Source organism: Halichoeres trimaculatus, unplaced genomic scaffold (assembly GCF_033239565.1).
Source record: "Halichoeres trimaculatus isolate MK-OKI-2021-1 unplaced genomic scaffold, fHalTri1.1 fHalTri1_scaffold_19, whole genome shotgun sequence".
Classification (NCBI taxonomy): domain Eukaryota; kingdom Metazoa; phylum Chordata; class Actinopteri; order Labriformes; family Labridae; genus Halichoeres; species Halichoeres trimaculatus.
Window position 1 is genome coordinate 12,969,021 of NW_027437197.1, and position 26,168 is coordinate 12,995,188.

Consider the following 26,168-nt stretch of genomic DNA (forward strand, 5'->3'; position numbering starts at 1 on the left):
GAGACATGTAAGAGCCTGCGGTTTGCATTTCTGTGGAGAGGTATTCTTCTTTGCTGAAGCATAATGACTGCAAACAACCCTTGAAGCTTTGAGAAAACTTTTTGAAGACCAATACCAGGGTCTCACTATTCAACTATGTAACTATCTATCTTGGGTTTTCTTTTACAATCACTCGTCCCTAGTCCCATTCAACATCTATAGAGACACATTGAAATAGAGGCAGTCAGCATAACAAGAAACATTGCAGACCTTAAGGTAATGCAAAGATTTGCTCCAATTTCTCAAGTCCCCACATTTTGCATGCTGTAATTGAAGGAAAGCAGGGCAAAGTACATTTTAGAATCTTTTTCAAAAAATTCACTTTTTGCAAAATGTTTCTGCTCTTATGCAATGACATAATGAAATACTGAAAAATATAACTTCTTAAAGAGGATCACAAACATTGGCTTTATGCATAATTCAAGCAGCAGAAATGTACATATCCTTGCAGTTAAGACTGAGTGGGGCTAATATAAGTCGATTTACCCTTTTACAACAGGGTCAAACATAAGGCCTGTGGGATGACTTTGGAAAGTGTGAATATCACAGAGAGGAACAGTTGAAGTACATGACCGCACAGCTCATGCATGCTCACAACTTTTATATATATTTCTTAAATAATATAACCTGTCTAGAAGTTCCCTCTTTAGTTGTTATGGTGTGTTGATTCTTTGGATACAGGTATAGAAATAAATGTAGATTTGAAACAATTTCTAGATATTGACAAGTTGTTTTGAATGAAATGTGAAATACTGTCATGTCAAGTTTCAGACATCTGTGAAATAACACGTTGTGCCTTTGCAAATGCAATGTGATCTTTAAGTTGTAATACACAGGTGTAAGTGACAAACTGAAGCATAACATTGTTTAAATCACGCTTTTTTTCTGAAGGAAACCCAGGTTGCTCCTTAACTCTGTACAGAAAGCGAGCTCATTAAATGTGAACAGTTTCAGAATGTACTTATACTTTCTGCAATGAAACAAGGTTGTTGTTTTTTGGGGTCATGATGCTCTTGATTTTACTAGTTCATCCTACTTGATATCAAACTGGGCCGTATGTGGCCCCTGAACTAAAATGAGTTTGACTCCCCTGCTTCACAGTATCTGCATATCTGCAGCTACCCACATATGGGTTCTATATGCACTGATATTGCTGTGGCTTCCCATAAACCGACTGTGGGTTGGTTATGAATATTCTGCTGACAGTGTTGATTAGTGCATGAAAAAAATCCAGCCGGCTGAGGGTAAAAATAGTTTGAAATTAAATGATGGTGTCTTAAAGACTAAAGCAAAACATGACAAGTTGTTCCACGTAGGAACTAGGATGAGAGTTATGTCTTATGGTGTCTTATAAAAATGTCACCAGAGGTGCTTTTTCAGCTCACGCTCAGAATTATGATGACTAAGAAGCTTCACAGACATGTCATTAGAGGTGGACTGTCTTAGACCCTTCACTGAGGCATAATATTTCAGACACCAACACCACAGAGGATAAAACATGCATTCCATAGGTACAAATGTAAAGGAGAGACTTGTTAGTATCCAAACACACCTCTGAATAAAGGAGGCTGTTGCCAGGTCATTAATAATTTGGTAACTTGTATTTATTGGAGCAGTAATAAAATAGACAGAAAACACAGGAAATGTCTTAGAGGTGTAAACCATCTCTGTGTGAAAGAACCCAGGTGTCTTCAGTTTAAAGTGGTTGTAGATGGATCACTCTGTATTTACATAAATTTAGAGGAAAGCATCAAGGTGAATCAAGATATTTGCCTCGATAACAATGGTATCAGTGGCTATTTTAATGGTAGAAAAGTTTGGAGACCTCTGCTCTACAGATGGTGACTAAAAAGAAAAGATTGGTATGGATCAGTCATGTTGGTTCCTTTTTAGCTTTAGTGGAAATGCTAACAAAGACACACTACATCCCAGTGCTTAGTGGAAATGCTGCTATACTTCATGCCACCCCTGCAAGATAAATGCCCCACTTGGGTCACCCAGAGCAAAAATATCTGGACATGACCCTGGAGTGAAGACAGTTAGTCTCCCTCTTGTTCTGAACAACAGTGAGATGTCAGGGTGCCAGACAGAGGTTGCACCCAGTTGTGAGTTGTCTTTGACATCAGCCAGTGGGAAGAAAAGGGGAGCGTCTATTACTGGTATTCAGCTGAAAACTTAAAGCTGAATTAAAATCCTTTTTGTATTGGTCTATCTTTCTTGCTGTAGTCTAGCAATGACATGTTTTGTTGCATTATTCTCTAAGATTACATTCTTTTTGAACTCTGAGCTTATTGGTGTTTTAAACCCTTGTAAAACCATAACTGTTGGAATTATCTTGGGGTCTACCATTGCGTTTTTTTTTAATGCAAGCATATATTTAGCCATTGTCCACAGCACAGTCTTAGTCTATGATTCTTAAAAATTATAGATTTTTGGGGTCTGTTTCAAGATGATATATTTATTATTATTTGGGAAAGCTCATAACAAATAAGCTGCTAACCAAATATGTAAGCGGTTATTATGACTGTGTGATGTAAGTGTTTTTCTGAAGTATAAAACACTGGAAACCATTTTGTAAATTGTTGGGACACACTCTTCAGCTGACATAATTGAAGGACAGAATTGTTTAATGTGCTCTTATGTGTGTGAGAGCTAAGTGGCTGTGTGGGTTTTGTTTTGTTTTTTAATTGATCTGGTTTCTGGTCACGTCCCCACAGGTAATTCACAGCTATATCTTAAATCCGAGCATTGATGGATTATCCCTCTCCTTTGGTCACACTACGTCAGATTTAACAGACTGCTGCTCCCACAAATCTGTGCTCTATGTTGCTATGGCAACTTATTAATTCGATGTGAAAAACCCCATGGTTCCTCCCCAGGCACTGTTAGAACATGTGGTGAGAAGAAATCAGTCAGTGCTTGAGAATGATTTTTTGTCAGGTAAAATTGGTAAATTTGTTTGCCTGTAAATTTGTTTATCTGATTTATAGTGGAGTGTGTTCCTTTTATTTCTTAGACATCAAGACAATCACTTTTTTTTCTTCTTCAGTTGTGTTTGGTTTGCCATAGACATGTATGCACACTAATTTTCACACTCTGCTAACTGCTAACAAGTACCTCGAGCCTTCCTGTAGCCAATCCAGGGATTTCACTCGGTGTTGGTTTTATTTGTTGTCAGGCTTTTGAACAAAAGGTAAATTGAGGCTTAGAAATCATGTGCTGCAGCACAGACCTTTCATACAGTGAAGTTCATTGTGGTGTTTGTGTTGTGTGGATGTTAAACAAGGCTACCAAAGGTCACACATGTTGTATTATTACCTTTTCTGCTAATAACATTACCCTGTGCTTTATGTCAGGAAGCATGAACTGTGCTGCACTTTTAAAAAACAAATTTGCAAGTTCTTGACAACCTTGTTAATAAGGTGTAAAAAGGTCATATAATAAGTAATGATCAGGGTAACAAGCACACCACAACTAATGGTTGTTCCTGGGAATTGGAGCAGTATTGCTGGGCTGTTATTGCCACACTTAATTGCATTGTAAAGCTTATTAAAGTCACAGCTTTCTTTGGACCTTCCCTTACATGTGGTTCCCTGGCACAGCCATAATTTGCTGTTCTGCTGCTTTTTATATTGACTTTGTGAACTATGATCTATATCATTCTTTTGTTCTATATTTAAGAAACAAAGTCACATAGATGTAAGAAGTATTGTTTCCAAAAAGCCTGTGAGTGAATGAGTGAACATGATATCACTATACAGTACAATCATATTGGGTTTTGAAGAAGGTGCGACCTTTTTCATGTGTGAATGATTTTTAACATACCCTGTCAAATAGTCATCCCATTATTCTGTTCATCTATTCAACATGACAATACACATCTGTTGACCTTTTATTTTGAATACATTTGTTTATTTTTGTTCCTCATGGTACACATACTATTATTTATAGTCACAGGGCTGTCTAGGCTCGCATTCACCATAACTCTGTACAATCTCCTCCTCTGTCAATAATAAGAGAGGAGATGACGCTAAACAACCCCCCTTGCTATTTCCATCCCTCCATCCTGAGCATCAGACATACTAAATTGATTTAATCAGGCAATAAAGTAGGTCCAATGCTGCCTCTGTTGACTCACTTTCATGCTGAAAGGCCGGTCCGATCAACTGTTCTGATGGATTTCACCTGTAACAGCCTTTAGCCTAGTTCAATACGGAAAATCTCTTCCAATTTTGTAGCAGTCAAACAAGAATGATGCTGTATTGGTCATTGCTTTGAGGATTGCTCACCGTTTTATTTATGAAATACTTTGATCCTTTAATTCCCATCTCCCTTAGCCAAGAAAAAGATGTTTATGTCTGTATCTGATACTGATTGAGCTCAGATGTGCACAAGGCCATTACCAAACTGCTGGGGTGGCGGAGTCTTGACCCTCTTTGCTTGAGTTCAACTATGGAGACAAAAAAGAATAAATGCATAAATTCTGTTTCTTGTTCTTGTTATTTTTTAATTCTATTTTTGGTTGTGATGTAGAACGAAAACATCTCTTTTCTCTAACAGAGGAGCCATCTGATACCTTGTAAAAGAATGTGTGTGAATGAGAACTGCTTTACTGAAGATCCCTTACCATGGCTGCCTCTGCCATTAGTGTGTCAATGATGTGTGAATGGGTGAATGTGACTGGCAGCATAAAAGTGCTTCTGGTGGTCCAAATGACTAGAAGAGTAAATTGCCCATGTCAATTAATCACCATTAATTTCTCTCCACTTAGGTCCATTATATTCTCCCCCATTTTGTGCCATAAACACACAGGGCATACTGTACATTTGCCAGTGACTTAATTATCGTGATGTAAGAATTGCTCATACAAAGCTGCTGCAGCAAACCCCTTTAGCACAAGCTATAAGTGTGTCCTTTTGGAAAGGCATTTAAATGGTCAGCTTAACAGTTCAGTTCATACGAAAGTACCCTTAAGGCATTTCCCACTGATCTTCTTGGGTTGGGTCTCATGGGTCTAAATGACTGTTTGATTTGTTCTCAGATTGCAAAGTGAACGTCAAATAACATACTTTAGAACAGTACCACTCAAAGGGTGAGATTTGTCACAATGCTTGAAAAAATTTAGTTCTTTTGGAGGAAAAAAAAAGTTTGTTTTTCACAGGCTTTATGATTGGATATTTATCTGAGTTCTGAGTTACTGTCTTACCCCAAAGGAATGAGTCTATTTTTTATGGTATATTAAAAAAATTGTTCTGGCATCAGAGAGCAAAAATAAATAAATAAATAAATAAAAGAAAGTTTTATGTAATATAATACTCGAGGTAAAGAGTTAATTGTTATACCGTATACTCACAGTAGACTTGTATGGTCATTTCAACTTTAAAAAATGTGTACAATAATAATCATCTAGCATTTACTAATCATACAGATGTGTTGAATAATAATTCTGATTGGATAAAATTCCTTCACTTCAGTTGTTCATTCTAAATAATGTTGGCATTACAAGAGACAACCTGATCGCTCATGTCACTCATTGAATTAATCAGACTCATAACACATCTAGGATTACACCTTCTTCTGTTGACTGTACTTCATGTTTTACATCAGCACCTCTGATCAGGTTTTACTGGTCTAAGCCTATAACTGGAAGAAAAATAAGTCACATGATTATTCTGATCAGTACAAAACTGCTGATTTTTGATAAGAACTGTGGGGGAATGCAATAACCCTTAAAAGCAATGTAGTTGAACAAAAAACTGGTCAGAAAATGAATCAAGGCTCCTTTTGGAGATGTGTGAACAAGTTAAAATTCTTACTTGGCTTGGAAAACAATAAAATGATGATATCACTAACAGTCAATTTCAGACAAAACCAAAGGTACTAATCCACACATCAGGCCCTTTCCCTCAGTCTTCTTTATTGTGTTGTGCTGCTATGATGTAATCTAGGTGAATCAGACAGTGACACGTGCTGCTCTAATGTCAAGCTACAAAAGGTAAAATGCCCTTTGAAAAGATAAATTAAAGTTTTCATCCAGAAAGGTTTTAGTTGATCATGTCAGGTTACTGTATGGTGTCCTCAGAAAGCAACTAGGAGGATATTTTTAATCTAACACCAAATTTACTTGCAAAAGACTGTAGATCTGTCTTTAATGGCTGAACAATCAAAAGTAGAGAAAAGGGAGATGAGAAGTCTGAAAACAACAAGAACTACCAATGGGTGTTAAAACACTCAAGGCGCAGGGTAGAGAGACTTAAAAAAATAAAGCATTTACAAAACATATCATGGCATTGATATGTGATGTGATGTAAGAGGAAATGTTGCATAGGGTGACAGTATCTCACATTTAACTGTCTCTCATTTTCTGAATCGTAGATGTGTTGCCTTCCTGAAACATGGCTCTCATCCAGTGGCTGTAGAGAGCAAAAAGAAGATTATCAGCTTTCCCTGTGTCAGATGTCAATCAATCAGTACCCCTGTTGAGTTGAGGGCATGCAGCTCGTCAACATATTTGTTGCCTACATTACGCCCCACTGGTCCGAAACAAAGGCAGGAGTTACTGGGATGCACTTTTGGTGGAATATGCTACAATAAAGAAAAAGAGACACAGCTACAACAAACTCTGGGATGGTATTAACATTCAGGGCAAGCAAGTGGAGGGCAGTTCCTAGAATGTTTTTTTTTTTTTTTTGCTGGAGGTTTTCTCTGTTTGCTTTTTGATTATATGGATAAAAGTGTCACACTTACATGCAATAGTTAAAATGAATGTCATTGGAAAGAGGGTTTCCAACAGAGGTCACAGCAGCTGAATAGTAGAGACGTCCAATGTGGATGTAGAGAAGCAGCAGCCATAGTGACAAGAGCCCTTTAAAAAGACACTTTCCCTCTTCTTCTTTTGCCTGACATCAGGGGCTCATTTGATGGTTAGCTTGTGGTGGTGGTGATGCAACATTCAAACAATGTGCCAAATCACTTCAGATAGCAAGCTCTTTAACTTAAAATTTGCAGTCAATATATACATGTGAAAAACAAAAAACTAAACACTGTCTTTTGAATGATCGATTAACAGAAAGAGAAGAAAGAGGGAAAATTTGAAGATTGGTCAGAGGTCAAAACGAGAACCAGAAATGCCTGGATTAGCCCACACAGTCTCAGTTCATTCAGGATTCTACAAGAGCTTGCATATAAGCCTATAACACAAATCACATTATATATCTGCAGGGCAGGAAGCCTGTTCTTCCTGTCCCACAGCTTTGAAGAGGAATTTAGATTTTTTTCTCTTTAAGGAAGTTATAATGGAGCTAGAATAGTTTTTGCTTCAGGCCAAACCATGGAAAGTGCCCTGTTCTTAGCTTTGTTCAACAAGTAATATGTGTTGCTTATCATTTCCTTACATTAGCATTAGGATGCAAAACACGAAGTACATCCACATACACACTTTTGTGTTAATGCATAATTGATATGTGCTGGTTTGCAAAATGGGCTTAAAAGTATTTCAGAATACTTGAATATCCGATGAGGATACGGGATCAGCAGTAATCATCCATGATGACAGTCACTAGCAAAGGAAAGATTCAAGAGCAAAAACCAAGCAACAAAATGATAAAGTCTAACAGTTTACGTTTACTACAAGCATGTCATGTTTATGACGTTACCACGTCAGCTAGACTAAACTGGCTTATGTAGTCTGTGACTTCATCCATGTGTTTCCAATACAACAACAAAAGGGCACCTACCTGTCAGTCAGATGAGCTGTGCTTCTGACAGCTAACTTGCTAAATGCTGCAAAGTTATCATAATGAGTAAAGATGAGATGAGACTTTTTATGTTGTCTTGATGTTGGGTCCCTGTTAGATAAGATTCATCACTGTTAATAGGTTTTGACCCGTCACTGTTGTTGCATAGTGACTTAATATAAAGTTTGTAATGATTTGGCACTATATAAATACACTTTGATTGATCTATTTCACTAAGTAGTACTAGTACCAAAAGTGTCCCTGGTTTTAAGCAAACCAGAATAAATAAATTTGTGTTAAGCCATGTCTTTGGAGGCTGTTATTGAATTCATGAGGTTGCATAAGAGCCAAACTCAGCAAGCGTGCAACTTTGTATTGAAGGAAGCACCAAACAACTTTGGACCTTGGGTTATTAAAAACATAATTTCCCAATGGGGATTCTTTTAAACACATCTAATATTGTATGGATTTAGTTATGACTAAGCTGAGCTATTGGTCATGTCTAACATTTTGTAGCTCACTTTTCAGTGACCAGTTAAAATGAATAATTTCCAGATGGCTTGAGTTCTGCTTCCTGAATCTGATTCTGTTTCATATGACTCAAACATACTGTTGAGCGTTGCAGAGCACGGTTTGTCTCACACACTGTTGTTGTGCGTGGAGCTGGAGAGATATCAATCAAAACATGATCTGCCATGAAGATTTAGTCATCAACAGAGATTAATACTGGATCCTTGTGAGTGCTAAAAAAAGTGATGAATTCAGTTACCATTCTATTTTGTAAATGTCACGTTGCTTCTATGTTTAATATGTGTTTCACCACATGTAGGTGTATCAGAAGCTGTTCTTAACCAGGAAATGACTGACATTCACAAGATTGTTTTTAAACCAGGCTTCATTTGTTGAGACGAAAAGTATCAGCTCATGTCTCCCTTTTTTCTATTGAGTTATATTAATGAGAGATACTTGTAATTGCATAAATCCATGAATATATTCCCTATTTGCATTACATCCACAGTACTTCCCCTCTGGCTGTCACAGAAACAGCCGATCAAAATTCTGTGTTGCACAGCAAGTGTTTTCTCAAAGACCTTGTTACTAAAGCTCTTTTTTCACCTTCTAAACCAAAGTGAGAGCCAATTATAATCCCACCAATCAACAACTTTGACTGATGTTGTGAAGTTACTAGTGATGTTATGTTAATATCTGAAGGGAAACTGGTTCTTGGCTGTGTTTGAGCCTCTTTAGAGCTTAGAGATCAGTGTAAAAGCAGAAAACATGAAATGGCTTCAACAAAATGAGGAATACAATTGTCTGTGGCTTTAACATGGACAGTTAAAATGGAGATACTTGTAAAAGCAAGTAGTAGACATCATCACACATTAAAGAGGATTTTTAATCTTTAATCATTTGCCCATCCAGTGAGTACTGTATACCATAATTATTCAGTATATTTCAAAATGTTGTATAATGAAGAACATATCAGTGTTAACACTGTTTGTTATAGGGTGCCTACGACTGAGTATACCATATTTATCCAGACAATCCTAGTTCACACATGATATTAACATTTCAGTAGTCCTGGGGGTGTTTTCCACACTTCTTGGTTCATATCACACTTAAAACAGTCACACTGCTATCATGGCTAATAAGCCTGGTTTGTGTTGTCAGGCATATTGAAAGAGACATGTTTCCCCATTTCTAATGGAACGGAGCTAATCAGATCTGTGTAAGCTGACTCCCAGCTGTGCAACTTTGCAGAATTCACTGAAGAGTAAAGTGGAAAAACTTAAATAAAGGGCAAGTCCATCTTGATCACATGCTTCTGTGGTCCGGTAGAAGGAAATGAGACGGAAATGTCACATTAGCAATGCAAAGTGGTTTATTACACCACAAAGACAGTAAAACCAAAGTTCTTCTTCTTCTGCAGATATTTACCTTTTATTAGATATCTAACTTTGCTTGGTGATATCTGTGGGAAAGCTTTCCCTGTGCTTGACATTCGTTGAGATTTACAAAAATGTGTTTATAATTGAGACAAAAGTGTTAATGTAACTTTCAGTTTGCATTCGGAAACATGAGAAAGAGTCAGGGCTTGTGTGTGTGTTTGTAAATATTTGCATTTTCCAGGTGCTAAATCAGTCTTTTCAAACAGCTTTAGATTCACACAAGTAGCTCTATAGCTGAGTGAATTCTTGATTTATACGTCATTCATTTCCACTCCAGAGGGGGTTCAGGGAGGAACAGGCTATTTTTTTATTTTTTATTTTTTCTAACCACTGCTCAGTTTTATTTATCTATTCATATGTTTAGCCAGAGATGCTTTATAAGAAAGTATTCCTGTACAGTAGAGTTGGTAAGTCTTCCCTTAATATACAAGCTATGCCTTGTTTTATTTCCCCTGTTAGCCTTCAACAATTTTATGGAAACAATTTAAACACAGTTTGCTCCCTTAAAGGCATCTTGTTCATATTTATTATTCCCCTACAATGATAGTCTTTGTGAGGTGGTTTCTGGTTGTAGGTATGAATTTTATTTGCTTTTATTAAAGGTACCATTGCATCAGTCTTTCTTTAGATCACACTATTGATTTATACATATTTGTACAGTTCTCATGTGTAATTCTATTTGAGGTTGAAGACAGTTATGGAATCATTAGATAATGGACTGTTCATGTGGTGTCTGCAGCATGTTTCAGGGGAGATGAGAGAGGATGTGATCCCTCCCCGTAACAGCTCTCACTCCACTCTGATAATGCAGTATAATCTGGAGGCTACACCCAAGGGACTGACATGCCCCACAGAGTATCAGCCTACATTGGTCTAAACCCAGTGGAAACCTTGACTGGCACTTCACCCCCGGGTGATGACAAAAACCCTGTCTGCTTAAGCAGCTATTACTCCACCTGATTGGTAATCATGACATGGAGTGGGGCATAAATCCCCCACACTGCTCCTGGTTAAGATAGAGGTCTGCGCAGGAACACAGTGATTAGGTGACCTTGGATGGATCATGGAAAGGGGGCCAGGAGACGGGAGGCTCAGGGGGAGGAGGGGAGGAGTACTTTTCTATTATTGGCACTATAATGACACATTCTCATGTAAATGAAAATCACATACAGAGGCTTCATGGAACCAGTTAAAACCTGAGAGCCCTTAAAAACGTAACAGATGACTTCAACCTGAGTATATTCAACAAACAATTTTACGGTCCTATCAGCTTATAAATATAATGTGTTTTATCTGCACAAATTTAAATGCCATGGGTTCATTCTCTTTATCCAAATATAGATGCTGTGTTTTTTTGAACCCTTTGGCCCAGAAGGCAGGTTTCCTGCATCATCAGGGTAACTTTGCTGAGTAGACAACTAAAATAAAGCCTTCTCCCATACTGAGTTAAAGCTGCCTGAATCTTAAATCAGCACATCTCTAAGGGAAATAGCATTGCTCCTACATTATAAATAACCCCGCATGGGTTCATGAGGGTCACTAGCAAACATCATGGATGTATAATGATCCACCTACCTTCAGCACATTTATGATATAACTTGAGGTTTTGACATTACACATACCTTAGTCATTAGGTGTCTGCCTTGAAGATCATTCAAGCACATTGCACAGTATTGATCATTTTGCTTGATGTAGACACTGCACTGCAGAACAAGCCAAAATAGTTTTTTAAAGAAATGCATCAAGATAATGTTGCCTGCTGCATTGTCAGCCAGTTTTTTGCTTTCTACGATCAATTAGTCTTTAATTTTCTGGCCTGTTATATCTTGAAAAAAACACATTTATAATCTACTTTTCAGGTCTGTGGGGGTGAAATTAAGTTTCATAAAAGAAATTGACTGGATTTAGGAAAAATAGGTTTGAAAGGATTTTTTTAATAGAATTGACTACAACATAAATCATGTGTAAGTTAAAGGTGCACAAGATAGACCCATGCTTAAATGGTGTCCTCTTTTGGTCTTAACATAGAAGTTGGTTTCTCTTCATTTCTTTAAATTTCCAACAATACCTGTATATATGTACAATTTCTCAACTGAGTATTACTGTGAACAATGCTGCCCTTGCATCTAATGAAATCCATATATTGACTATTTTGGTTCTGTCAGGAGTTTGCTCTTTGCAAATTTAATTTTAACCATCTAAGCTGTGCTATGTAAAGAGTTTAAAAGCATGAAGGCAAGTTTGGATAACTTTTCATTCCTCTTTCTCCCAAAGCTTGGAACAGCATCTTGTAAAACACCAGGAACAGGTTTTCAGGCCTTGTTCTTTATGAGAGATAGCAGTGTTTACCCAAAGGATTTCTCTCTCTATCTAGTGCACTCAAACAGTTGATGGACATTTTCATTTAAAAAATGTACCTGGTGGTATTATGCTCCTTGTGTTATGGCCCCTCCTGCCTGATGGTCAAGTGGTCTCAGGGTACACTTATGGGACAAAGGTGTGGAATAAAACTGCCAGTCATGAAATTGTGAATGATGCAAGGAGTTAATAGTTTCTCCTATCTTGACCAGCATAACACATGTCCAGCTGTGTCAACATAAATTCAAGACTTACTGATGGTACAAAGGGTTTCTGCTTCTTTTCCATTGGAACATACAATAGCTTTTTTGTTGCGGCTTTTCAGCGTGTATAATTTTGCATGAATTCACACTATACCAAGAAAACCTCTAGTAAAGTGGTAGAGATAGTTACATGCTGTTCTTCAGAGGAACATGATGAAAAGCAACCAGCAGGATGGCTTTGAGCAATATAAAAGCGGCATCAAAGGGACAGTTCAAGTGGGAACGTTTCTGTTCAAACATATAACTGCTGTGGGGATGTTTCTGTAAAAATGTCAGTAAATAGAAAGTCAGTTTTGTCACTGGTGGTCAAGTGTATGTCATTCTATTATCTGTCACAACCAGTAAGAAAGCAACGCAAAGAGTTCAGTTTAGACAAGCTTAATGGCAGAAAAGGACAAAGGGGACTCCACCAAACCCTTCCATATTCAGTTTTAGAGCACTGTAACTTAGGCCCCTTCAAAACCACTGATATTTTACTGCATTTTGCAGTCATTCCTTAAACATGCTCAACCTTGGGGTTTATTACCTCACTAAAGACCCGCTTGTCCAGCATGGTTTTGCAGCAGACTTGATTTTCCACTCCTCCTGCTGTTCCTGCATATAAACTCAACACCTTAATCACATCCAGGGTGCACAAGCATGGTTCAAGAACACACAAGAATATATTTTGGAATTATTGCATGTAAAGTAAAAGGGCAGTTAACAGCATGCGGCTCGAGACGGGTCCCATGAATCATTCATGGTTTATTGGTGCAGGGATGTATGCCAAGGAGCAGGAGGCCGTTCTACCAGTGTCTTCTGAAACTTTTTATGCGCTGCTCTCTTTTAATAATTTGTTGACATGCCCCTGCTGTTGCAAAGAAAATAAAAGTGACCTCACTCAGCTGTGAAGGCTGGCTAGCATCTAATGAAGGCCCCAAAGTCTTCCTGCATTGATTTCTTACCCATTTCATGGTGAGAATGTTCAGTGTTACCATGGGGGATGGCCCTGGGTCTGAGCATGCATTTCCTAGAGCCAGTTCTACCTAAGAATCTAAAAACACAATCATTTCTCTCCAAGTACATCATTATTTTCCTTTCTTTTCAAACACAGTTTGCTATTTTGATTTCACCAAATAATTCCTTTTAAAAAATCTTGGATGTGGAATGTTGGTTTGGAGTTGAGGTGCTCAAAACTGATGTGCACATATTACTTATGGGCATGGGTCCAAAAGTGCTCTGACATTCTAAAATCATTCATCAGTGAGCAGAGTCACGCTAGCCTCTTTAGTCTTCATATTCTGATCGGATCTGATGTGGATGGCATTTAAGTCTAAATACCACATGGCACATGTCAGTCCTAGAGATACGCTTGTAATAAAGATTCATTATGCAGGTGTGAGGCATCATTGAGATGCATCACACTGCATTGCATCTTTTGGCAGATTGAAGATATGAAGATTAAGGGAGAGAGCGCATTATACTGTTGTAATACTTAATAACCTGCTTAGTTTGGCTCAGAGCCCCATGCTCATACATAATGCATATGACCTGCAGCTGGCCAGGACGCTAAGTCTGCTCTGACAGTGTGAGGGGCTTTAAATTCCCTAATCTATGTGCACTAACGTGCATGGAGGTGGTTTCATATATGCATGTGCACTTGCAGACCAAAACTCTCCAAGTACATTTGAATTTTTGTGCCCTGGAACATTTTTCCTCAATAACTTTTGAGACATTTGAATGTGATGCATTTAAACCAATATGTTTGAGTTATAGTACACAGCCCATGTGTCCTACAGCACAATCTGCCTCCTGCTTACTCCTTTAGGTCTCATATATCATCAGTCTGACATCAGTTCCTCCTGTTATTGTGTTTTTTTATATTATTTATTTACTTGGCTTAAGTTTTTTGTTTCTCTCCAACCATCTGCTCTGAACAATAACTCCAGTCATCACAGAAAATATATTCTAAAAGACAGAAAAGAATGGGTTGAAATGTACAAATTTATGTTTGACAAATATTGCAGGCAGGATGTTCATATGCAATTATGAAAGAAAATATCTTGGCATACCTATGTTAATGGTCTCTGACACTTACTCTAAATAGAAAATCTGCCTCCAGAGCTGCAGGATCATGGGTAAAGGCATGTGTAGTCAAATATACTTCAACAACAACCACTCACTGACAATATTTAAAAGGAGGTGTATCGCAATCCTTCCTGTTATTACAGTTTTTCTCCATGGGTTTGGCTCATTTCTCATTCTATTCTATTCTATTCTATTCTATTCTATTCTATTCTATTCTATTCTATTCTATTCTATTTCTTGAAACATGGACAAACCTTCAAACTACTTGGCAATTGTTCACAACATAATTAAATTTCATATTAATCCCACCAAATTGCTACTGCCTTTTTTAATATTTGCAAATTTCAAAGTAGTCCCAGTTAGCTTAGGTTTAGCACAACTTTCAAGTGAACAGATCTTGTTGATCGAAACTGATTGTTGATTCTCAGTTTAATGGTCAGTCTCTCCAAAACATGTCAGCATTATTTCATTGCACAAGTCATCACGTGCACAGTAGTCAGTTCGACTGTCAAAATTAGTCAGCAACCTAATAACATGAATCCCATTTATGAATCTCTATGAAAATGTGAAAAATTGAGAAATCAGTCAATTGAGAAAGTCAGGTGAAATTCGAGCTCAAAGTGGGAGTTTCTCGCATCTTAGATGTCCAGATGACAGATTCTGTCTGTGATTGAGAAAATACGATGTGATGTCGATGAGAATTCGTGGCCAGACAAACAGTAGCATGTGGATGGCCAGGAGATTGAGAACGGTGGCTGAGAGACAGACAGTGAGGACAGTCACCAGAGAAGAAGTGTTGGTTGTGAAATTCCAGCGTTATTTATAGCAATGAAGGCTACATATGATTTTCTTTGTTTTTTGTTTATGTGTTTATATTAAAGTACATTGGGCTTCATACATTTTCTTTTTACTCTGATGTATGGAAGCTACTTAATGTGTGTGAATGATTAAAGTTACAGTTTCCTTGGCAGTTTGAGTGCAATGTGCGATGTCAAACCTTGGAGGCTGCTCTTACTGTAAAATCCCCCCACCCCCATCAGTTTTATATGTAATTGTATTCTGTTAGCTTGTCAAAAAAAGGAATGCTTACACAAAGCCAAAGGGGTGATGCATTTTCGTGGGCACTTACTATTAATATGAAAAAGAAATTTGTTTCTGACACAACCAAACTGTTTTTGGAGAGATATGAGCTTTTGTAGGTGATCCATGGTGTTATGCTGATCAATCTAGGTGATTTAGGCAAAAACACCAAGAGTGTTGAGAACATCCCGTCTGTTTCAAGAAATGAGCCAAAAACAATTGAGAAGGATCTTTGCATTATTGGTAGCACTGGCTTTTTGTACGGGAAAGGAATGCAGTTTTGAAGCATGAGTGAGCAGTTTTAGGAGGAATATGAGCTTTTGCAAGTGAGCTATGATGTTTTACTGAACTGGAAGACCGTTCTGCCAAATGATCTAAGAGTTTTTGGAAAGTAATTTGTGTTTTAAGAAATAAGCCAAACCAATGGAGAAAACAAATCAATTTGTAAGTCCTTTATTCACTTTTGCAATGCAACTTGGAGAACAATTTTAAGTTACTCAAAGTGGTTTCTTGGTACAATATGCTACAAAACACAAGTATAAAAATCATTCTTTCCAAAGGTCTAATATTTTGTATGAAAGTCAGGCCACCTTTTCTCCATTTGAAAGATAAACAAACTAAATCAGCTTTAAGAATAAAGCAGGTATTCAGCTACACATTCCCCTTCTCATTTGAACAATGCATCATCCAGAAAATCAAAGACTAATAAAAAATATTAGATAAATGTGAGGAATATACCCAGGACAACTTAGCCCCCACTGCTTTTAAATTCTAACCGTGGACATCAGCAAACTGAAGAAAAGCAGACGCTTACCAGTCAACACAACAAGAAAATTAAAGCTGCTTTTCCATGAACTTAATTTTTGAATAATATCAGTGCAAATGAATACACAAATTGTAAATAAATATGCAGAGCAGCATGAAAGCAAACTGAGCAGCCAGCAGCATATCATCACCTGCAAGCAAGCAAGCAGAATTTATAAATGCCAATAATTCATGCTAATCACAATTTTAATCCCTCGCTACATAATTGCAATGTCCTTGTTTCACCTTTGTTCCATGTGGTTACTTCCTGCAGTGTTTTATTTTTCCTCCAGCATTAAGATAGCAGAACCAAAGGCCAAAATGAGAGCCAGAATGACACCATATGATCATTATTACTGTGGAGTACATGGAATAATGACTTTGCCTTAATTTTTGTTGTTGTTGTTGTTTGGTAAATTTTCCCTTAAGTGTTAAGTTTCTGAGTCGAAGAGATAAAATATCCTTGTTTGTTGTTTTTCTGTGCCAGTTTTAAAATATTCCTTTTCCCCCTCACTGGTTACTTCTTGACCTTGAGCCTTTGACTGTAACATTGCTCTAATGGACTATCACTGCCCTGACAAGTTCACTCCCAGCTTTCAATGTAGAGCAGAGCATGTTGGATGAGCTGCAAATAGCTTCTTTAAGAAGCAGCTCCCTCTCAACCTGCTGCTGACAGATAGGCCTAACTGAGGAATATTCTCAGATCTGCGTTTTTCAGCTGTACATACATAGCTGACGTTTAATTCACCACTTTGAGCTGCACGCTGCACCACTGCTTTGATAGCACATGTTTTGTTTGAATAGGCCTGTGGCTTACGACTTATCCACTGTGCCATATTGTGCACTGTGTGTCTGATGCAATTCCAGGGATTGTAATGCGTTAGTGGTTTGAAGCTAAGCTCATGGAAATATAACATTGTTTAGAAAGGTAAATTAAGACCCAAGTCTTCATGTAATTCAGAGTTTAATACAACTGAGTAGATAGGAAAGTGGGAGCTTTATTGCATAATTCAAGGATGAGATTTGCAGGATGGTTACACTGCTCATGTTGCAGCATACTGGACGTGTTTAGCAATTTGGGTCAACACTCTAAAATTCATACCTCATCCCAAGCAATTTGATGAAAATAAATGCTGCTGGCTGGTCTTCCTTCGGCAGGTTTGCAAACAATCTTCCTGTCTGCCTGCTTCCAAATAACTCTTTGTGCTTCTGAAAATCTGGCACATTTAAAAAGCTCAATGGCTTTAATGAGCTGCAATGTTGTGCCAGTGGTGGCTTTTGGGTGTCAGGAATAAAGCTCATGATAATGTGCCCAGCTGAGTGCCACTGTGTGTTCCCACATTTCTGGTAATGGAGCCTCTTTATTTGTTCACCCAAGGCATCCTCTGCCATTTTGTCCTATTAACTACTCCTGCCTATACCACTCTTTAATATTTTAAAAGAGTTATTTTCAAAATGCATAAAGAAGTAAATATGCACCTTCATGTATTAGTTCACAAAGAGGGAACAAAACAGAGGAGTATTTGCATCCTTCAGCTGAGTTTATTTTTCCCTCTATTGTCCCTTCCATGATACTTCAAACAGAGCTCTGTGTCAAGGAGAGGTTGTTTGTAAAAACAGGAAAAAAAGATGAATTGACATAAAGGGTCATTTGGTTGCCTCGTATTAGTGCCCTTTGCTTCTGAGATGAAGGGGCATGAAAGGAGGCAGAACATCATTAGGTAACTCAGCTGCTTCAAAGTCCAGGGGCAGTTCCTTTCATGGCTCACACTGCTTGCTGAAGGACTGGCAGTTCTGACACCAACCCTCCTCTTTTGAATGGCAGTCCATTCAGCATAACAGGAGCAGGTTATTCCTCTTTATGTGCTTCAGTAAAATAGATGCAGCCCTGCTAGCCTTAAGGCCAGAATGTTTACTGATGGCTCATGTTTTTTAGAGGGAATGTAAATAACATACTTAGGGTATAGTTCGGCTAAGTGAAACAGAGGTTATGTATTTAAAAAAGTGCAAAGTTTCCTTACATGCAATGTGCAATAAATTATTTCTGTAGTGTGAAATAGTTCAGTGGCAACGTTTTGCATCAGGCCTGACTGCTTGTTTCCCGATAAGCACAGTGATTTGTTGCTTAATGATGGTGAAAAAAAAACACTTGACTGACCAAAAATAGTCTCTGTTAAAATGAATAAGTGAGAAAATAGCTAATTCTTTTCTCATTTGCAGTCTGCACAATGATTAATTAAGCAAACTCACGGCCAGTGGAAACCCTGCAGGGCATGATGGTGGGGAGCATTGCACAAATGATTCCATGCACAGCTAGATGAGCGAGCATTGATACCTGGCTCAGCAGCCTACTTGCAAACAAAGCCTCAGAGACAGAGGGAGGGCAGTTTAAGACAGAGAGTGTAACATCCAGATGGGCTTCCTACTGGGTTTGACTCCTGGCACCCTGGGTCTGACCTCGCCATAACCCCCCATCAGGCCTCAGGATATAACCACTGAATGACGTATAACCTTAACTTTTCTATACTTGAAGTAAAGAGATGTTATAATTCGAAAAAAAAAAAAAAAAAGAAAAAAAAAAAACCTTTCCTCTTCTGTCTGATTTTTTTGTCCTGCATACATTTTCTTGTTTCTTTTTAAGTGCTCATCTAAACCCAAAAGTGTGACTTGAGTATTTTCCATATGATCCTTTCTGCTCAATGACCAGTTCTGATTTCAGCATGATGGTTTTACATTAGCTGTTACACAGGTGTTTAAACTTGCAGAGCTTTAATGCACAGCAATAAAACTGGTGCATCCATCTTCAACCTTTCATCTCTGCTGCACGGCTGAGCTCCACGTGTGCAAGAGCCCCGCGGCAAAACACGACAGAAAACAAATATGACAGCAAGAGGCAATATGGTTGAATGGTAATTGGTTGTTTGATTTCTATTCTTCTTTTTTTATATACATGTATTTTTCAGCTAATTTCTGTGAACTTTCTAAATTCAGCTCAGTGCTAGGGCCATATTCCTACCCTTGGCTTAGTGTATGTAAGACAAGCAATTTAAAACAATGCAGCAGTTTAGAGCAGTGACAGATGCACGAAATAGAAATCATTGAAAGCAAAACAATCTGAAAAGCAATAAGCAAATGATACATCTCAAAGAAAAATAAATAAATAAATAAACAAAAGCAATGGAACATTAGACAATGCAGAATATAAGATTAAAATGTTTTTCTTCTTTTTTTTCTTTTGAACAAAAAACAACAACAAACCACTGTCTTGTTAGACTCAATGTCAGCCAAATTCACTTGACAATTCCAGAAAAAAGTCTTTCTTTGTGATAGACAAAAATAATGCCTGAAAAGATTCTTGAAACAAGAATAATATCACCGTACAAGAAACCAAACAAATACATTTTTTCAACCCCATCAACTGGTGTTTCAGCTCTTTACGAGTAATTCAAGTGTCATTTTTGCGCTTTAATATCTTGAAATAAGGCATTTTGCTGTTCTTGTGAGGTGAACATGGTTTATAATTTCTTATAAGGCTTCCTAACAATAGCTTATGGCTTAATGTTATACTCCCTTTCAGCAGACTGTCTGCTTCAATTTGATGTTAGCTGCAGATTTGTACAATAATTTATTACCTAGCAATGTAGAAAATTATGATGACCCAGTGCATATTTCGTATTCCAGACCTTAGTATCCAGATTATTGCCAGGATCTGGATCGCACTTCAACATGTGTCAAAAATGGTGGTGACCTTGTTTTGTATTGTTTTTCAAAGCAATCTGACCATTTATCGGGGAGTTATATACACATATGGTGAAAACGGCCCTATCTAACAATTATGAAGAATCCTGTAAAAAAAAAACTCCAGGATCCAGACAGTGATCCGGATCACCTCTAAAATTAATCACTTCTTCTTTATCACATTTTGAACATTTCCTGAAAAGTTCATCAAGACCCATTTGTTACTTTTTGAGTTATGTCGTTCACAGACAAATAAACAAACTCTCCCAACAACATAACCTCCTTAGCGGAGATGATAATAATAATAATAACAATAATAATAATAATAATAGTATCTTTCTGTTGCTGATGGTCATGTTTATTCTAACATTGATGCTTTTTCTTATGAGTTATATAGATTTAACTGACAAGTGTGTTATGTAGATAAGGAGAAAGGCATTTTTTCTCTCATCTTTCATTGAAAGACTGTTTTTGAGAGCTTCAGCCCGTCCCCCCAGTTACCTGTGTGCCACTGTGGTCAATAATGTTTTGAAGAAAATGATTTGCAAGTTAAAATTCATTTTTCTAATAGCTGTTCAACCTTAAAGCAGCAAAATAATTTTAATGCACCCACTCTGGATTCAGTCCGCTACCTTGAGATACTTTCCTTTGGTCAACAAGACATGCATTATAATTTTTTTTTCCTTTAAAGTTTTGATGACTTTGGTGTGCAATTTTTAGAATGTCCCCCTTTAAAACGTGAAAAAACGGGCTTTGAATATTTCAAAAGAGACCTTGATTTAAATGGTGAGATTTCAGATATATTGCATCAGTGGGAATAAGAGCGGCAGAATGGATGAGATGTTTGACCTTTTCAGATTTGTCCCTGGGTAGGGAATTTGCTGGAGGGTGCCGGGGCAGGGAGCAGCGGTGCGTTGAATTATCACTCTCACCGTTCAAATGCTGCAGACCTGATCTCCCACTTGCTCCACTCCCACCACTAATGGGTTAGGAACACACTGGGAAAAGATGGTGATAAAGTGAAAGAGTGGGAGGGGGAGTCATAGCCTGTCTGATTGTCTGTGGGTTAAGCTTCGAAACAAATTACCTTTTTTTTCACCCTGTGTGGAGGAGAAGTAGAGGCAGGTCACATTGTGGTGTCAAATCTTTAGCAAAAGCTTGTGTCATTCCACAGAATGATGGAGCTGAGTCTTTGACAGCTACCGGCAAGAAACATGTCAACACTTTGACAGATGCGTGCTACACTATATTGAAAGGCTGTGATGACTTTTTAGTTGACTGGGCTTTCACTGAACTCCCCCAGTTCCTTCATCAAATGAAAGCACAAAAAAGAAGGGAAAAAGATAAGAACAAACTTGCCAAACTGCTTTGTAATAGTTTGCCGAGGCATGAAGGACATCATGTCTTTGTTAGAGGAGGAGTAGCTGTCAAAATCACAATTCCTGGGCAGCGTTGGTGTCTGCCTCTTTTAGAAGCATTTAATCTTGCAGCTGAGAAATATACGGCATCATGATGTGACAAAGAACTGTCACAGGAAAAAAAAATATGCCACTGACAAAAGACACACTGTGCTTTATTAATCATCAACCTTAAGAGATGCATCGTTTAGAAGTATTGTAGAATCTTAATAAGCTTTAATCTGTGTCACTTCATTCTACTGTTATTGATGTTGTAGAAGCATTAATTTTGCTAATGTAAAACCCTATTCTTTAACAGACCCATTACACATTTAACTACAAAAGTCCACTTCCACTTTGCTCACATTCATGTTTACATTGACATCCAGTACATGTTTTGCCTTCCTGTTCACTTTCATCACCTCATGCTGGATCTTTTCTGATTCTTTCTCCACCCTTTCCTCATGCCACCCAGAAGCCATCTTGTGTGATGTAGGAGAGTTTCACTGTCACGACCGAGAAACCTGCATCCCTGAGGCCTGGCTCTGTGACGGTGAGCCCGACTGTCCCGATGACTCAGACGAATCGGACAAAACTTGTGAGTCACTCATTCCATCCATTACTCATTAACACAGACATGTCACATTTAATTCTGGTCTTGACGTTGGGCAAGTCGATGCTCCAAAAGAAAGAGATCTATTTCAGGATCAGATGCTCTGTCATAGGCTGAACAAGTGTTAGAAGTTGTTTCTTGCTGCTATGATGTTCTCATGTATTGTTTGTATCCATTTGAGTGACTAGAAAATTCTGCAAAACATGCAGAAAAAAAAAAGTTTTAATCAAGTTGTAAAATAAGAAGATTAAAGTCAAAATGTAACATAATTTAAGTTAGAAGAACTCACAAGATCCGAAGTGTAATATGGTTAAATTTTATGGAATTACAGCTGAAATAGTGTCGCACTGCTTTTCGATGGAATTTGAAGTAAAGTGAAGTTACACAGTTAAGGGCAAAATACAGTTGTAATGTTCAACAGTTAATAAAGAAAAAGCTGTGAGGTTACACGATTAAAGTCTAAGTGAGTTATAAAGTTACACAGTTGGTTGATGTGAATTTAATATCAGGAATTTAATATCATTAAAGTTAAAATAAAGTTGTAACATTACACAGTTTAAGTCAAAATAGAATCATAATGTTAAAAAATTAAAGCTGAAATGAATTTAAGTTTATTAAAGTTAGATTAAAGATCACAGTTCAAAGTCACAAGATCAAAGTTGATACATAGTTATGTTAAAATATTGAAGATGCTTATGAAGCGCTTCCAAGCTGACAAGAAGAACAAGCTGAAGATTTGACTTCAAGTGTCAATATATTAGAATTTAGATGTGTTTTCCTATTTGAGATTGTTGCTATTTCTTTGGCACTGTTGCCTCACAGCAAGTAGGTAACCAGTTTGAGCACAGGTTTGGGCAATTTGGGCTTTTCTGTGCATGTGTGGGTTTGCTCCCTCCCACAGTCCAAAAGATGCTCATCAGTTTAATTGGTGATGTCACATTGCCTGTTGGTGTGTGTGTGTGCACATGACAGGTTTTCTGCCTCTGTGTGTCGGCCCTGTGATTGACTGGTGACCAATCCAGGGCGTGCCCCACCTCCTGCGTGAGGTCAGCTGGAACAGGCTCCAGTTATCCGCCACCCTGACAGGATAAGCAGTAGAAGATGAATGAATGAATGAATGAATGAATGCTATGTCTTTACGCTGCAACTGATAAAAATTTCGATTACCACAGCTGCTGTGCTACAAAACAATTTTTAGTCTTACAGGAAATGAGTATTCAGATAAGAATCACTCTGGGATTTCAAAACCTCCAAGCCTCTGCTGGTCATCTATATAGTCCATATAGGCTGAGGATTGATTGAAATCGCTACATAGATATAAGTGTGTTTCACTGTGTGCACAAACATGTCCAACACTTGGGACCAGACCTACATGAACCCCATCTATCCTCAGTGTGTATTCAGATATGCTTTTAAAACATGAATTTCCCAGCTTGTTGTTGTCCATACAGTTAGATCCATTGTCTTGTTTCAGACACAAAACTGAGTTGTCACAGTAATATAATATGCAAAACAATTGGAGATATTGCTGAAATATATCAGTTTTTCCGCAAGTTTTAAATGCTTTTTGTTATTTTTCTAGAAGATCAAATGTGCATTCATATGCCCCATGAAGTTGTTTATGGGGTAATTGACTTGTTAAATTCACATTAGAAAAAAACCTCTGGAATCCTGCCATCTGCCACCAATATGCATCAGCATAATATTTTCAATAGAGATGGTGCGATATGTGACCACTAGTTTCTCATAGCCTGATCTTATGCAGTTTGTTCAAGGTCAGCATGAAAGAACACTAATGTTCATAACGTTTGTGATTCAACCCACCATCTGTTATCAATTTCATCAGGCAGCAAAATTTGTGTATGCATAGTACACATGTATAAAAAATAACCCTTTTTGTTTGATCTGATTTTTTTTCTGACCCAATTCATGCTAAACACAAGGTTTATACACATACCAGGATATTTCTCTGTGTCCACAACATGGGGCTCCAATTACTTGTCCAAAGACACTTCTTTTTGACTTGTACTTACATATATATCAAAGTGCATGAGGTGTGAAAACAGCTTTTTTTTTTATGTCAGAGCAAAGCTTGACTCTACCATTCTGCTTGAACATGAGGTGTTATTGGAGTGTTGTTATTCAGTGAACAAGTAGAAGTACTGCATTGTGCTTGGCTGATCCAACAACTGTCATGTAAACCTCTGTTCGTCCTTGACATCAGAATGGCTTGCTGCATGCATGCACTCAGGTGTCATTATTTACACACTGCATGGACATAGATTTTCTTTATGGATCATCAGAGTCATAATTTTACGCTATTATGAACAGTATTAGCCTTGATAAATCATAATGAGTCTGTCACTGTTACAGTCTAACACAGCTAAAAAAAGGCAACAAAGCCAAATTATTCACATTAGGAGCAGGTTCCCCATCAGTGTGAGTTATCGGGTGTAATTACCACTTTATAGTTTTGGCAGAGGCATCTGTGCATAAATTGACCTCAGTGCGCAATAATTATTAATGCCCTAGTGTGCAAGAGGTCATATATCAAATAGTGATAGGCAATGGTTGTTACAAAAGATGAAGGCCTTGCAACTGCTGTTAAAACCCTGTGATTACAGGCGCTAACCGTTGACATGTTTGTGGCGACTTGTGGCTCTCCAATCTAGAAATTTAGTGATGGGTCATGAAGGAGGTTTCCAGTTCTCCGTCTTAAATCAACTTGGAGATAAAAAAGTGTGCCCTAAAGAGCAGTCAGAAACATGAATATAGATAGTCTTCCCTCCAATGTGCAGAGGCAAACACAGATACTTCACTCTTCACTTATTGCATCTCTTCTCCTGGATGCCTGTTGATATGGTGTGTCAATGTAGGTTTTGCTTATGGCTTTATTTATCAGTTCATCTTTAATATCTTGTGTTTCTCTTATTCAGTGGCTTGTTTTTTCATTGTCTTTCTTGAGGCACTGCTTCTATGTGTTAGATTTGTACCCCTATCAAAGAATGTAAAGGAGTGCGTGATAAATGCTAAGGGACACTCCACCATTTCACATATTTGTGAAGTGGCATCAAGAGGCATCTTGTTTTTTAAAAAAAGTTTTTCTTTTCTAAAGGTTTCTGGAAAGATTTTTAGAAATTCAGTGGTTTTGACAGCATGCTTTAAAATAATTTGAAAAGGAATGATTTCAAGAAACAGAAAAACTGTAGTTTAGTTACATGCCAAAGGGATGATATTTGCTGGAGTTTGACCAGTTTCAAATGAAAAGTTGAAATGCATGTTTTATAGCTGTCAGTTTGGACATTTTATTAAAATCCGTCTTTTCACACTGCCCCAGGTTCATGGTAAGGCATTCCAAAATCACTGCAGTACATTCACCATCTACTCTAAAGTCAACAATGGTTATATGATAAATATATAAATAATTATTTAGTATTATTCATAAAGCACCTTTAAATACAGCAGTTATCAACTTGCTTTGATAACAGCCAGGAACACAACTATATATATATATATATATATATATATATATATATATATATATATATATATATATATATATATATATATATATATAGATAGATACTTGTGCTCAGAGCAGCCATTGCCATCTGCATGTTTCATGATCATGCTTTGCAGGCAAAAAAAGGTCAAGCTTTGAGCTCCATCATGTTTTTTAGTGATTTGTCCACCTCTGCATGTGATATTAGGTGATACTATCAGTTACCGCAGGTATAATACTACTCTTATGTGTTTGCTGTAGCTAAAGTCATACAATTTGCAGAATAATATTCATTATCACTTTGATCAACATTTGCTCTCTTTATTTACACTGCCTCCAGAAGAAAACCTTACATATTCATTGAATGAATTTAGCGCTACTTATTTTCATGGAATATGTATTAATGGGAGTGGGAATTACCAGATGTGCCCTGCAAACAAAAGACAAGTTAGGAATGTATCTCGCCTTCTTAAATGAATAAAGGGTTGTAATAACCTTTGAAGCAGATGTGTCATTTAGGAGGATAAGTACAGAGTGAAGCTGAAGAGGATTAAAAGAAAAGCACATCAGAACTTAGATTTCTCTGAATATCTGGAGTGTTGAACAGACGGATTTAACGTCT

The 26,168-nt window shown here is 37.5% G+C and overlaps 1 protein-coding gene across 1 annotated transcript in view; it reads left to right on the forward strand.

The window, feature by feature from the left end:
- lrp1bb (low density lipoprotein receptor-related protein 1Bb) overlaps nucleotides 1-26,168 on the forward strand; it is a 255,210-nt gene that overhangs the window by 62,018 nt on the left and 167,024 nt on the right. Inside the window, exon 3 of the mRNA XM_074695293.1 lies at nucleotides 21,907-22,029. Within this exon, the coding sequence (XP_074551394.1) occupies nucleotides 21,907-22,029 (123 nt within the window). The remainder of the gene's footprint in view (nucleotides 1-21,906; nucleotides 22,030-26,168) is intronic.